This window comes from Eptatretus burgeri, chromosome 14, assembly GCF_056783735.1.
Source record: "Eptatretus burgeri isolate ZD-2024b chromosome 14, Ebu_testis_v1, whole genome shotgun sequence".
NCBI classification, from domain to species: domain Eukaryota; kingdom Metazoa; phylum Chordata; class Myxini; order Myxiniformes; family Myxinidae; genus Eptatretus; species Eptatretus burgeri.
The window spans coordinates 59,031,400-59,046,793 of record NC_140974.1 but is presented as its reverse complement, the minus strand read 5'-3'; the positions used below and the strand labels follow the sequence as shown (position 1 = coordinate 59,046,793).

The 15,394-nt window shown below is 46.0% G+C and overlaps 1 protein-coding gene and 1 long non-coding RNA gene across 8 annotated transcripts in view; one reads left to right on the top strand and one right to left on the bottom strand.

Annotated features, from left to right (window-relative positions):
- The window catches only part of ABCA2 (ATP binding cassette subfamily A member 2), an 80,685-nt gene that overhangs the window by 23,729 nt on the left and 41,562 nt on the right, over positions 1 to 15,394 (top strand). For all 4 annotated transcript variants that reach the window (XM_085855060.1, XM_085855059.1, XM_085855058.1 and 1 more), the window contains 8 exons: positions 721 to 894; positions 1,898 to 2,000; positions 5,881 to 5,995; positions 6,446 to 6,636; positions 6,790 to 6,940; positions 7,062 to 7,266; positions 12,506 to 12,667; positions 12,782 to 12,962. In XM_085855060.1, the coding sequence (XP_085711186.1) occupies positions 721 to 894; positions 1,898 to 2,000; positions 5,881 to 5,995; positions 6,446 to 6,636; positions 6,790 to 6,940; positions 7,062 to 7,266; positions 12,506 to 12,667; positions 12,782 to 12,962 (1,282 nt within the window). The remainder of the gene's footprint in view (positions 1 to 720; positions 895 to 1,897; positions 2,001 to 5,880; positions 5,996 to 6,445; positions 6,637 to 6,789; positions 6,941 to 7,061; positions 7,267 to 12,505; positions 12,668 to 12,781; positions 12,963 to 15,394) is intronic.
- The window catches only part of LOC147013332 (uncharacterized), a 60,317-nt gene that overhangs the window by 20,479 nt on the left and 24,444 nt on the right, over positions 1 to 15,394 (bottom strand). The window lies entirely within an intron of this gene.

Genomic DNA, 15,394 nt, shown 5'->3' with positions numbered 1-15,394 from the left:
GGTGAGGATTTGGGGTTGGGGGTGGGGGGTGGGGGAGAGCAAAGATGGGACAGATTTGGGAGGGGGAGGTTGAGGCTTTGAGTGGGGTGGGAGGGCGATGAATTTTCAGAATTGCATGTGAAAGTTTATTTGCAGTAAAAATGTAATTGACTACAAGTGTGTGTGTCAGTGTCTGTCAATGTAGGGGGGTGGAGGGGGGGTGGGGTTGGGGAAGCAATCACCACTATGGGTAATATACTAGTGTGGGAGAAACACCAGCAGTTGAATAGAGGCACATGAGAGGGAGAATGGGTGAGTATCAGAATGAGAGTGAGGGAGGAAGGGTTTAACAAAAGGAGGAATAGGGAGGGGCAATAAGGGGATGTATGTAAGGGTAAAAAGGGGGGGGTGAGTGCGTGAAGGCTGCAGTTTGTAAAATATGGAGAAAAAGGTGGTCAAGCAATACTTTGGATGGGTCTCTGAAGAGATTAAAAAAATATTTACATAATTGGACTTCCAACTTGTTATCACCATGAGCCAAGTGTATTAAAAACTGTGAATAGCAAAAGCAGCTGCTGAAGAGCCACACCATCGGAACACTACGAGTAGTCTAAGTTAGCAGATGGTCTCGGTGTTGAAATGATGAAATTGATGATGGCACGAATGTTAACCAATCGACACTCAGATTTCTCCAGACTTGTGCTTTGCCCCTCTAATCGATTCGTACAATCTTGCATGCAGGCATAATTTTCCAGATGGCAGCGGATGGTTCCCTTCCGCCACATGTCGTCTACAAAATCCGTCAGAACTCAAGTTTTACGGAGAAGACCAATGAGATTCGACGAGCTTACTGGCGGCCCGGCCCCAACGCTGAGGGACGATATTACTTCTTTTATGGCTTTATCTGGATCCAAGGTGAAACCGGGCGCTTCGCTTGGAACGTCCTACTTTTTAATGGCCCTTATGTCCTGTATCGACATGCTGTGGAACATTGGATTGAGATGATGGTATTTTTTTTTTATAATAATAATAATAATAGTAATCATTGTGGTGAATTACAGTCATGCAATTCACTGCTTGTTTAATCATGATGACTTGGAGTAATTTTCAGTCCTCGAACGAGGACAATGGAAGCCATTTCTGATTTATTGGAAAGCAATTACAAATGTAGACTATAAACAAATCGACACTATGTGGGTTTGACCTTCCAATTTCCCAGCATCATGAGCCATGTGCTCAGAATGGGAGTAACAAAGAGCTCAACGGAAAGCTACTATTACACCAAATGTAACTGCTGCAACATTATAATGTCCCGCATGGCCGTTGCGCCTCATTGCCCCACCTGGCCGTTGCGCCCCATTGCCCCACATGGCTGTTGCGCCCCATTGTCCCACATGGCCGTTGCGCCCCATTGTCCCACATGGCCGTTGCGCCCCATTGTCCCGCATGGCCGTTGCGCCCCATTGCCCCACATGGCCGTTGCGCCCCATTGCCCCACATGGCCATTGCGCCCCATTGTCCCGTATGACCGTTGCGCCCCATTGCCCCACCTGGCCGTTGCGCCCCATTGTCCCGCATGGCCGTTGCGCCTCATTTCCCCACATGGCTGTTGCGCCCCATTGCCCCACCTGGCCGTTGCGCTCCATTGCCCCACCTGGCCGTTGCGCTCCATTGCCCCACCTGGCCGTTGCGCCCCATTGCCCCGCATGGCCGTTGCGCCCTTTGCCTTTTTATGAAGGAGCTGCAATGCCAGTTTGTACTTGCACCTCTCTTGAAGAAAAGTCTTAAAGGTGGAAACAACAATCCATTTCATGTTGTTGATACAAGCTTTCACAATCCAATTTTCCTATTACACCGATGGAGCACACTGAGATCACTATTCTTGCCTGAAACCTTTCTCGTTTCCCTGTGTGTGCAGACATGATTGAACGGGCCATCATCGACACATTTGTTGGTAGAGACGTGGTTGAGCCGGGAAACTACGTCCAGATGATCCCATATCCCTGCTACACTCGTGACGAGTGAGATGCTCGAGCATATTAGTCACAGAATGGAGATTTTGGAACCTTTTTACATTATATATTGAGAGGTGATATTTCAACAACAGTTACAAAATCTGAGACAAGTGAGCACGTCGTCTTGCCACAAAGCAGAGAAGTTGGTTTGTTTGCTTTAAAGGTTTAAAAATGCAATTGCTTTGTTTTGTATACATTGTCGAGGCTCGTTATGATAGCTAACACACAGAGAACGTTCAACAAGGGGAGCAGGAGACAAGAGGGGTGGGAGAGGGAAGGAAAAAACAAGTGGGGAACAGAGACATGAGGAGATCTGTGGAAGGGAGAGGTTTGGGGTGGGGTACGCAGGGTAAACAAAATGGACACTTCAGGGACTTTCAGGTCCTTACACGAAAGGACTTTCAGGAAGGAAAGCAGGGAATATGAAGGAGGTGGGTTTCGGGTGGATTAACGGGGGTAGAAAAGATCGTGGTTTTGGATGGGGGAAGATAAGAGATGGTGGTGAACAGCTGTTTTGAAGACCTGGAGGGAAGAGTGGGATTGAAGAGAGTGTGAGAGTTTGTTCCAAAGGTGGGAAAAGAGAGGAATGAAAGAGTGAAGGTCAACAGTGATTCATGATTTTGGGAGATTTACCAGAAGGGGATAGCTGACAGACTGTGAGCACCCTGAGGGAATAGGGGGGGGCATATCTCAGACAGAATAGGGGAGGGGGGCAGGCCAGAGGGGAGACGGTAGAAAACAGAAAGACCACCGACCTGCCTGCAGTGAAAGTGTGGGAGACCGAAAGGCTTGGGAAATGTGGCTTTCCCAAGAAAGATCATGGCAGATGGTGAGACTCAGAAGCTTGAATGAAAGGATTTCTTCAAAAGGATTGTTGAGAAAGTAGATTGGAGGGGGGGGGGAGGTTCTAGATGATCCTTTCAGAGAGACATAGTGAGAGTGTGAGATTCGTCAGGATTGAAAGACATGTTCCATGTGTTGGACCAGCTTCTGATTTTATCCAGATCTGCAGAGAGTGAAGGGGCTGCTGATTGCCAATCTGAGGGATGAGAGATGGAACGACAGAGGGTGGAGTCATCAGCAAAGAGATATAGAGCATTTTCCAGAGAGTCAGAGAGATCATTGATGAAAACCAGAAAAAGAACAGGGTCCAGAACACTGCCTTGAGAACTCCAGCCTGGACAGGAAGAGGGGATGGAAGAACTCCATTTAGGGCCACACGTTGACTGTGACAGGAGAGGAAATCTGCGAACCATGAGTGGAGATGGCCTTGGATACCATAGGAAGACAGTTTGGTGAGCAGGGCAGGGTGCCAGACCGTATTGAAAGTACAGTACACAATATGTCTAGGGAGATGGCTCTGATTTCATGTCTGGCATTGAGGACCTCCATCCATTGTTGGGAGAGCAGAAGCAGCATATCCAGGGTAGAGTGACCTTGTCTGCATCCAAATTGATGATCGGAAATCAAGCCATTGGAGAAGAGGAAGGATTTAATGTCTGAAGTGATGATGGATTCCATAATCTTGCTGATGATTGGGAGAAGGCTGATTGGTCTTTAGTTGCAGGGATCTGTTTTTGCACCTTTTTTAACTTCTCTTTGAACACTCTTATCTGTATTGTTTGTACTCTTATTATGATATCGTATCACATCAGCTTCAATGTCTCATTGTTTCCCTATTCCAGTAATTATTCTCCCCTCCCTCCCTCCCTTGCAATATTTGTCCATCTGTCTTTTTTCTCTCTTTAATGGTGTCTCTCGGATTCACCAAAGACCAATTGACAATTCCGGTGAAATTGGATCCAAAGACATTTATTTATTTATCTTTATCCTCCACTCCCCAATCTGTCCTTGCGACGCTCTTGCATGCCCTGTCCGTTCTTGCAGCAACTTGAGATTGTTTTTTTTTTCTTGTGTACAAAGTTGAGGCTCGGAAGAGCGAGAACACAAAATGGATCATTATGCAACATAATAAAAGGAGCAGTAGAAAGGAAAGGGGGATTGGGGGGTGGGGGAGGTTGAAGGACACAATAGAGGGAGACTTGGATAAACAAGGGATGCGGATAAGATTGAGGGGCGGGGAAGGACGCACGGGGTTGACAAGATGGATGCAGACGCAAACCCTCAAGAAGGAAAATCTGGAAATTTAGAAGGGTGTGGGGAGTGTGGGGGTTAACAGGTCGAAAAGATCATGGTTTGGGAATGCTCTGAGATGGTGGTGAACAGCTTTCTTGAGGACCTGGAGTGAAGAATAAGATTGAAAAGAATGTGTAAGTTGGTTCCACAAGTGTGAAAGAGAGGGATGAATGAGAGGTGGTGAGTGATTTATTTTGGGAGTTTCATTAGAAGAGGATTGCTGCTGGACCACATGCATCCTGCAGAAACCAGGGGGTGGGGGGGGGGGGAGGGAAGAGGGACCGGTGGAGGATAAAGGGCAGAAGCTACAAGATTAGAAAGGAGTCGTAGAAGACAGATTGACCACCAACCTGTCTGCGATGGCAAAGTGATCGGCCCATCAAGTCAGTTTCATCATGGGGGATTCCAATAATCTTGGGTTTCCACAGTGTCAAGCTGTGAAGATGGGGCAGTGGAGCCAGTGCAGAGGGGAAAGCAGTCCTCCATCAAGTTGCAGATAAAGGCCTTGCAGGCGGACAGGAGTTCAGGTGTGCCAAGGAAGGACTTTGTACGATGGACGATGCACAGTCGGCAACTGGCTTTGTAGGCCAACTTTGAAAGATGGTTTGCCCAAGAAAGACCATAGCTGATGGTGAGACCCAGGAGTTTGAACGACTGAACTTCCTCAAGAGGATTGTTAAGGAAGTCGATAGGAGGGTTTGCCAGACACTCCTTTTGGAGAGAGAGACAGAGACAGAGACAGATAGAGACATATATCTCAGGATTGAAATAATTATTCCAAGTGTTTGACCAGCTTGTGATTTTTGTCAAGGTCTGAAGAGAGGTAATAGGCTGCTGCTCACCTATCTGAAGGATTGGGGATGTCATGGGAGAGAGGGTGGAGTCATTAGTAAAGAGCATAAAGGGGGTTTTACAGTCAGAGATGCACAGATTGAAGCTTCCAATACACTCTATTGTGTTGATTCATTTGTTATGCTTCCACGACAGTCATCCGAGGCATTATGTTTTCGGGTTGTCCATCGACTGTCCGTCCATGACAGGTTTCCGTTACCGCAATAACTTAAGAATAGCTGAAGGGATCTCAGTCAAACTTGGTACAAGTATGTACAGTGATGTAAAGATAAACTGCTAAGATTATGAGGTCAAAGATCAGAGGTCCCGTTCGGTAAAAATTCTGTTACCGTGCTAACTTGTGAACCGATAATGGCATTTTGACCAAACTTGGTACAAATATATAATATGATGCAAAGATGAACTGATTATATTTTGGCATCAAGAGATCAAAGGTCGGAGGTCATGTCAGCTAAAAATGTGATACTTGAGAACAGCTGAAGGGATTTCAATCAAACTTAGTACAAGTATGTATAAACTTCCGTCAGCATGTCCGTCCATAATAGATTATTTGTTAATAAAAGGTCAAGGGTCAGAGGTCACATTAAAACTCCTGTTCATGTGATACAATTTCCAATGGGATTTGAACGAAACTAAGTACATGTACCATGATGCATACAGTATGTACAAATATAATATTGAGGTCGAATGGTCTTGAGGTTTTAGATCAAAGTTAGAGTAAGCAATGACAATGTGGGCAGAGGCATATTGGTCGATGTCATGATGTCAAGTTATGTCTAGTTGTGCTATGCTTTTGTATTTTAGGTAATTGAGCCTTGGACACGAAAACAAAACGATTTCTGTCTTCTGAGTTTGATGCTGTATCATTCATTCGTATGTGCATGTTTGGGTGTGCCAGCTTCCTGTTTGTGATTGAGCACATGATGCCACTTTGTCTGGTCATCTCCTGGGTGTACTCGGTCTCCATGATGGTGCAACACATCGTCACAGAGAAGGAACAGCGGCTTAAGGAGGTAAGACTATGATGGAAAAGATGCTCCACTTGGTTGTCTCTTTATGGTGAAACATACAAGTTAAAGAGAAATCAGATTAGATCAACTTTCCCACAACATGTTAATTATTCAGCTTGGCTGCATACTCATGAAACCTTCACGGGGCTATTATGACGGTTAGAGACCCGAGTAATCTGGACAAAGAAAAAAAAGACGTGTGACTATTTCTGGGAATTTAAGGCTTAGCCAGGTTACCCACACAAATATCTCTGTTTGAGATCTCACCAGAACATCTCTGTCGTCACTAACGGACGATGTTCTGCCAAACACTTTGCGGCACTTCCTCAAATCCGTCTTTCTTGCAATTTCATTTGATTTATATACTGTATAGTATGGAAGTCATTTTGATGCTTTTTTATAAACAATCCACACTGCATCTCTCCTGTCACCTGCCACCTGCTGCCTGTACAGGTGATGAAAATGATGGGCTTGAGCAATGCCGTACACTGGCTTGCCTGGTTCATCACAGGATTCTCCCAGCTATCCCTTAGTGTTGCAGGCCTCACCCTCATCCTCAAGTACGGCCATGTTCTCGCACACAGCGATGCCTTTATCATCTGGCTCTTCCTCACTATCTACGCCGTTGCGACAGTCACATTTTGGTGAGCAGCAACCTATTAGTGGTGGAGCAGAGCGCAGCAGGGGAGAGGGTCATAATTTTTGCTGAATGATTGATCCTCCAATCAAACATCCCTGATGAAATGTAGAGTTTTTATTTTATTTTATTTGTTTTCATGACAATTTTTTTTTTTAAGCTTCCTGGTGAGTGTGCTCTACTCAAAGGCGAAGCTGGCAGCTGCCTGCGCCGGTATCGCCTACTTCCTGAGCTATGTTCCATACATGTATGTGGCCATTCGTGAGGAGGTTGCCCATGACCACATCACTGCCACGCAGAAGTGCATTGCTGTGAGTACAGTGGACTCAATATTTTGAAACGATGGTGGAAATAAACAAAATAACTTGGAACTGAACTTGCATCATAATTCTCATATGCCTTATACCATGTCTTGCATTTCCACCGACTCAGTCTCTGATGTCCACAACGGCGTTTGGTCTGGGTGCCAAGTACTTCGCCCTGTACGAGATGGCTGGGGTGGGGATCCAGTGGAGCACGTTGAGGCGTTCACCAGTGGAGGGTGACGCATTCAGCCTGGCCTTATCTATGCTGATGCTTGCCGTTGACAGCATCCTTTACTGGTTACTCACTTGGTACATCGAGGCTGTGCACCCTGGTATGTCCTGTTGGTATTTTGTTACACATGATGGCTTTAGAGTTCTGCAATATTCTCAGATAGAGGAATGATCTCGACAAGCCTGGTGTTGGCTTAGTGGTTAGGGTGGCTGGCTTGGGATCCTAAGGTCCTGAGTTTGAGCCCCGTTGGCTGCTGAATTAACACCAGGGGGTTGACAGCCTGTCATCCTTCCGAGGTTAGCGAAATGAGTACCGATGTATGCCCCGGTTGGAATAGGTGTACCAAATCCCTGTGTGTCATAAGAAGCGACCAGGGTTGGCGTCAGGGAGGGCATCCGGCCATAAAACATTGCCTCAAGAAAAGCTAACCCCTACTCAGCAGGGAAAAATGGCTGTAAAAACGGCTGTTTCGAGGAATAGTCTCGGTGAGATATGGAGTGCAAAATATTTACTTGACATGGAACATGCACTTGTATAAATTTTTAATTATTGGCATATCGTTATGAGGGACATTTTGGGGTATGTGAAGGAACGTGTTCTTGGTGTGCATACTTATGTCAAGACAGCTTTCGCTTTATTATGGTTATGTCATGGACATAAGGTTTTGCATGCTTGTCATGACATCGCTTTATTATTTTATTAACCTCCGCCATCGAAGATGGACGGAGGTTACTGTTTTCACCCCTGTCTGTTTGTTTGTTTTCTTTGTTTGTGAACAGTATTGCGGAAAAACTCCTGGATGGATTTTGACGAAACTTGGTGGGGGGATTAGGTATGGTCCAAGGATCATGCCATTAAATTTTGGACTTGGTCCAAAGTCCAATATGGCCGCTATGGCGGCCATTTTGAAAAAATATTTGAATTTTTTTTTTTTTTGCATTTCTACATGTTTTAAGTGATTTCCAACCCAAAAAAAAATTGTTAGAGAAAAAAAAAAGAAATTTTGCAACTTCTTTTCCAAAAAAATTTCGATTTTATTTTTTGAGCATTTCTACATGCGTGTCGATCTAGTTTAGTTCATTCAATCGTGGTTCAGTGGAGTCTGATCCGTTTTGACCTACAATGAATAGGATATCAGGTTCAATTAAGTGACCCAGCAGTATTGGCGGTGGAGGTTTTGCACTCTACCGAGTGCTCCACCTCGAGTTGGAAATGTTTCAATGGATGGAGACAACCAGGTGACTAAATGTTCGAAAAATTGGATGATGAATTGCAAAAGCAGACATGGAGCAGAGAGAGGCCTTTGATGAAGATCATGAGAAGTCCAGTCTGCAATGGTTGCCTTCTCGTGACAATAGACTTCCCAAAACATTTATTAATCATGTCAAACTCCACATCAGCTTCCCCATCTCCCCGCCCTCTCCCTGCCCCTCCCAGCTTTCCTCCTCACCCCACTGATGATTCCCAGCTTACCCCCTCACACAGCTTCCTCTTTCCTCTGCCTCCTCCTCGCTTCCCTCCACCACACCCCTTCTCCAAGTTCCCCCATCCCTTCGCCAACTTACTGCACCCTGACAACATGGCCTCTTTCCCTGTTCTGAACTGTGTAGACCGCCAACATCCAAGGCTTCTGGTCCAACCTGACAGATATCTTAACCCACTCCTGATAAACCGGACATTATCTGCTTTGCAGAATCCTTCCTCCCACAAGTCGTGCCTGACTCCTTATTGTCTCTCATTGGCTATTGTCTCCTCTGGTTTTATAGGCTTGAACCCTGTGCCAGCGGTAGAGTTGCACTATACATCAAAACCCCCTTTCTCACTGTCATTGTACTGCTCCGACACCTCCAAACACAGAGGAGTACCTCTGGTTGCAACGTCCCCTCCTTTTGTCTCCCCCCTACAAAACCTGGTGCTTTGGTTCAGTCCGTCTCTGGAATCCGAGAAGTCCACGCTGCTCCCCTTCCATCCCTTCCCTCTCTTCAAATGGCACCACAGCCGACTCTGCTCTTGAGAAGGCTGAATGCTTGAGAAGGCTCTTGAGAAAAAGACTCCACCCTCTGCCGTACCAGCTGTCATCCCTCAGACCGGCAAGCAGCAGCTTCTTCGCTCACTGCAGGTCTGGATATAATCACAAACTGGTCCAACATGTAGAACATGTCTTTCAATCCAGACAAATCTCACACTCTCACGATGTCTCTTCGAAAGGACCGTTTAGAACCCCCCCCCCATCCACTTTCTCAACAATCCTCTGGAAGAAGTCTTTTCTTTCAAGCTTCTGGGTCTCACTATCTGCCATGACCTTTCCTGGGAAAGTCACATCTCCAACCTCGCCTCCAAAGCCAGTCGTCGACTGGGAATCCTCCGTCGTGCAAAGTCCTTCCTCGGCCCTCTTGAGCTCCTGACCACTTACAAAGCTTTTGTCTGTAGCCTGATGGAGTACTGCTCTCCCCTCTGGGCTGGTGCTCCTGCCTCCCACCTTTCTCGGCTTCACGCTGTCGAAACCAGGGCATTTAAGATCATCGGCATCTCCCGCAATGAAGCTGAGTCTTTGGGCCTCTCACTCAATCACCGCAGGTTGGTCGGTGGTCTTTCTGTCTTCTACCGTCTCCTCTCCAGCCTTGCCCCCCTGCTCTCTCTGCAATTTGTCCCCACCACATTTCCACAGGGCGCTCAAGGTCCGCCAACAACCCCCTTCTGGTAAAACTACCAAAATCATGAATCACTGCCCATTTTCACTCTTTCATTCCTCTTTTTTCCCACCTTTGGAATAAACTCCCTCACTCTATTCTTTCCCATTCTTCCCTCCAGGCCTTCAAAACAGCTGTTCACCACCACCTCTTATCATCCCCCATCCAAATCCTCGATCTTTTCTACCCCCGATAATCCACCCAAGCCCACTTCCTTCAATTCCCTTGCTTTCCTTCCTGAAAGTCCCTGTAATGTCCATCCTCTCTTCCCCATGTTTGCCATCCCATCCCTCTCCCTTCCACAGATCTCCTAATATGTCTGTTCCCCACTGTTTTGTCCTTCCCATTCCCGCCCCTCTTGTCTCATGCCCCCTTGCTGTGCGTTGTGTGTTCGCTCTCATACGAGCCTCGACAAGGTATACAAAAAAAATGCTTCATTTTTGTGTATGCTTCAAAATTTTTGCATACCCAACCCCTTGTTCTCTGTTCCTACTCTACCCAATTTCACCTAACTGTTTCTGGCAACCCTCAACTGATTCTGCAACTGGTACGGACGACATTGGCGCACATGTCTTCAAAACCTGCTCTGCTGCAATTGGATATCCTCTCTGTCCGAATCATCCAATCATTTGCCCGTGATCCTCTTCATTCTGCTTGGAAATCAGCCATCACTGCATAACATAAACAAGGTGCAAAACAAATCCTCGAGTACAGAACTATTACCTGCCTTCCAATCATCAGCTACGTCATGGAATCGATCATCACAGTTGACATCATTACCTTCCTTTTCTCCACGGCCTCTCAAACCATCAGTTTGGATTGAGACCTGGTCACTTTGCTTTGGACATGATTCTCCTGCTCTCCCAGCAATGGTTGGAGGCCTTCAATCTCTGACATGAGATCATAGCCATCTCTCTCGACGTATGTCGAGAATTCGATGCAGTTTGGCACCATCCTTGTTCTCTAAACACACTGTCCTTGGTATCCAAGGCCAACTCCACACATGGCTGACTGACTTCCTCTACTCTTGTAGCCAATGTTTGACACTCAACGGAATCCTTTCATCTCCTCCTCCCTGCCAGGGCTGGAGTGCCCCAAGGCAGTGTTCTGGGCCCAGTCCTATTCCTAATCTTTCTCAACGATCTTTCTTAATCTCTGGAAAATTATCTTTATCAATTTCCTGATGACATCTCTGTCATAACATCCGCAATCCTTCAGATAGGCAGGCAGCAGCCTTTTCCTTCTCGACAGACCTTGATAGAATCAGGAACTGGTCCAACACTTGGGATATGGCATTCAATTCTGATAAGTCTCACCCTCTCGCTATCTCTATCTGGAAAGACAATCTGGCAAACCCTCTCATCTACTTCCTTCACAATTCTCTTTGAGTTCAGTCACTCAAACCATTAGGCCTCACTTTCAACCATGGTCTTTCTTGGGCTAACCACATACAGTATCAAAGTTAGCTTCCAAAGGCAGTCCTCTGCCATGCAGTCTTTCCTGGAGATCCTCCATCATGCAGTCTTTCCTTTGCACAACTGAACTTTTATCTGCTTACAAGGCCTTCATCTGCAGCTAGACGGAATACTGCTCTCCCCTTGATGCCATGGGAACCAATGCCTTCAAAATCATTATCACCCACAACAAAGCTATGTCTCGAGGTTATTCTTTCATATCACAGACAGGTTGGTGCTCTCTCTCTCTCCCCCCCAACACTGACTTTCTGGTCTTGCACACTATGCTATTCCTCTGCTCTGTCCCCTCCAGGATTTCTGCATGGTGCATGTGGTCTGCAGGGCGCACCCTTCTGGTGAAACTCCAAAAATCCAGACTCACTGCTTACCTCCACTTGGTCAATCCTCTTTCTTTTCTCACCATTCTCTCCCTTATTCCCTCCAAAGCTTCAAGACAGCTGTTAACCATCATCCCAGGTCATCCCCCATCCACAACCATGATCTTTTTATCTGTTATACTCCCATTGACCCTCACCAAGCCCAACTCTTTCCAGATTTCCAGTTTTTCTTTCCACTTCTGGTATTGAGTTTTTGCGGTTGTCTCCATCTTGTTACCCCACCCCCTGTGTACCCCTTGCTCTCATTATTCCCCACATCCCTTATTTTTCCAAGTCTCCCTCTATTTTGTCCTTCAACTCTGCTTTTTTGTGTCCCCCCTCTTTCTTTTTACTGTTTCTTTTTGTTCTGTTACATCCTGATATGATCTGTGTTGTAGTTCCTCCACCAGCCTCAACACTAGATTAACCCTTCCACCTCGGATTATCAAAAATTTGACATTTAAATTCCATGGATCACCATGTACTTTGTGGAGCTAAAGTGTATGGGTAATGGCAAGAGTATATATCTTAGACTGAAGACCCTGGAAGGAGAGATCCTCCAAACATCTTGTACTTCAACATTCCAGTCAGTCCACCACCAATGATGTCCAAGGCTTTGGGGCTTCACAAAATTGAGTGTGATGTTTGTCATAGGATTGGACTCTCAAAAGTGAGGCTTAGCACCCCAGGACTGTAGGCAGTGTTTTTCTGCAAGAAGAGGTGAGAGAAAGGGTATATTTTGGAGATTGTAAGGGAACTTACGGATTGGCTTTGGTGAGGCTGGAAATGCATGCATGACTGTGGTACTTGTGTTCCAGGTACATATGGACTTCCGCGACCATGGTACTTCCCATTCCAGCACTTTGCCTCCCCATGGTGCTCTTTGCCTGGTACATCGTTCTTGCCTTGGAGGAGGCAAAGAGTTGGGCTTAGTATTCGACAGGAGGACCAGGCCTGTGCAATGGAGACTAGACATCAGGGTAAGTCTGCCATTGTGCTTTGTTTTGAGTTCCAGTGTCTTGTACAATTTTTGATGTTTTATCAACTTGACCTTTTTTTGACCACCTTGTCACATGCCCATTTTATACCAAAAGAAGAGAATCCAGACTTTGAGGAAGAACCAAGCCACATGATGCTGGGTGTTTGCATCAACAAGCTGAGCAAGGTGTACGGAAGTGGTCAACGTCCCGCGCTAGACCGGCTCTCTCTGAACCTCTACGAGGGTCAAATAACCTCATTCCTTGGACACAACGGTGCTGGAAAAACCACGACCATGTATGAAACCGCAATCCAGTTTTGTATTTTATTTGTTTTATGTAAGAATGTGTTGGACTTCCTTATTAAATTTCCTAATGATATCTGTTGAAAACTTCATCAGATTTCTATCCAGTCTCACGATAAATTATTTTTGGCTTTTTAATATATTTTTATATATGTTTCAAGGGGTGTCACAAACGATACAAATGAGATACTTGCATTAGTCCAAAATATGTCAAGAAGGTCCAAGGAGATAAATATATAAATAAAAAATGATATTATATGTAAAATACCCTATGCGATGGCTTGTCAGTTCAACTCTTCAGGGGAATCCACTCCACATTGATGAAGGGCAGTGAGCAAGAAATGCCTTCGTGGGTGGATTTTCTTCCTAAGGGGTGGCCTGGCATCATCAAAATGAATTCCTTTTAAAGCCTATTTAGGGTGACTGATAGTGCAGGTCGTAGTGTAGCAGCTGACACTGCTTTTTGTCAGCGGGCAGGTCTTTGTGTTTCACGCAGACTACACCTCAAGCCGAAAGTTCCAATTTCCCTTGCAAGGATGATAATATAATTTGTTAGCTTATCTTCGGCGATTGTGAGCACTTTGTTTCTGAAACATTTTGTACACCTCTTGTAGTATAGGGGGATGACCTCCAGGACTACAACGCAGTTGGCCATCATGGCATGTTTCCCCTTGGGTTGTCTGACATCAGTGACATGTATTGTGATGCAAGTAATTGCGTTGTAACATGCTATCGAATTGAGGTCCACTGTACAGTGTTAACTTGTCTATTGTTTCTTAGTATCCTTGTCCTTCATTCAAGACTGCAGACACATTAAAACAAATGGTCTTTGGGATAATTTTGATATTATGACAAGAAAAATTTCTTCCAATTCATTTATTTTTACATTTTGTTGATACTCAACTAATATTTCTCTCTGAGACTGATTGTCTTGTCCAGAGGCAATTGCATATCGAATATATGTTCATATTGTGTTCTGCTCAATTAAACCGAACTCTCTAAGTCTTTTGCTAAAAAAAAATTATTTTTACAAAACACCATAAAATAGCTTAATAGCACCCGCCAACATTATAGTTTATATACTTTGGGGAGACAGAATGTTTCCCCCTCCAACCATGAAGAAAGGGTCATGCATGAGTGAAACTTGGCTCAGACCTTGGTCCTTTTCACTGTGGTCTTCGGCCAGTGTCTCACATTTTTCCTTCAATGGACGAGCTTCCTGATGGTACTGGAAAGGAAGTCATGTTGTTGACCCCCTCCGCCCCAAACCTTCTTGAAAAGGGGAAAATCTTTTGACTCCCCCTCATATGTGGTGATATAATGTTACGGGGCCGGGTATCGGCTGCAAGCAAGACCGCAAGATGGAGCCGAAGAGTCGACTCCGCCGATCACCCGGAATTTAGATCATACTTCTTTGGAAAACTCCGAAGAATACGGGTCCCTTATCGGGCCGTGAAGTGTCAATATCTCTACCACGTGGTACAGGGTTATTTGCCAATTTTCAAAATACCTACATATCCACGTGGCAATTTACCGAGGCTCCACATCCTCGACGGCACCCGTACGGAACGAGCTGCGAGTGTACTCGAACCGTGTGTGACCCGAGCGGATGGTCACTGAGATCTGTCGGTCTAAAGGTCCCCTTACGGCGGCACAACGGCTTTGCTAATTTTCCAACACGCAGCACGCTAAGCCAATGGAGGAAAGGACACAAACGAGCTGATACATTTCACAAATGGGGATATTTATGAAACAACAGGGAAATGAGGAGAGCACGTAAGGGCAGAGTTATCCGAAAATAAGAAATGCAGTCAATGTACAAGCAAAAAGCACTTAACAGTTGCTACTTATAGACGGGCACACACACACACACACACACACACACACACACACACACACACACACACACACACACACACACACACACACACACACACACACACACACACACGGACCCCAATGGACTTTATTGAAGTCTTCCAGCTCGAGGAAAGGGAGCTGGGGACCAGAGCCTGCGCTTGGACCTGTCCACCTAGTGTGGTCTTCGACGATCCGGCTCGACAGGACTCAAACCCGCAACACGATGCCACTCCAAGCACCAGGGACGGAGGAAAAGCGTCGGACGCCAGGTGGACGAGACGATAGACGACCCGAGCACTGCCAAGCTGACCAGACCAGAAGAGTCTATCTCCGGCACCTCGAACCCGATCGCCCAACCCTGACGCTGTTTCCAAGGCCCTGCCATTCCTTATATTGTATTTCTCCTGCAGGAGGGAGTGTCGTGGGAAGGATCGCCATCTGAGACGTCTCGCCTCCCATTGGTCCGGGGTTCATGAGAAAGTCGGTGTCTGAGATGTCTCACGCCTCCCATTGGTCCGGGGTTCGTGAGAAAGTCGATGTCTGAGACGTCTCACGCCTCCCATTG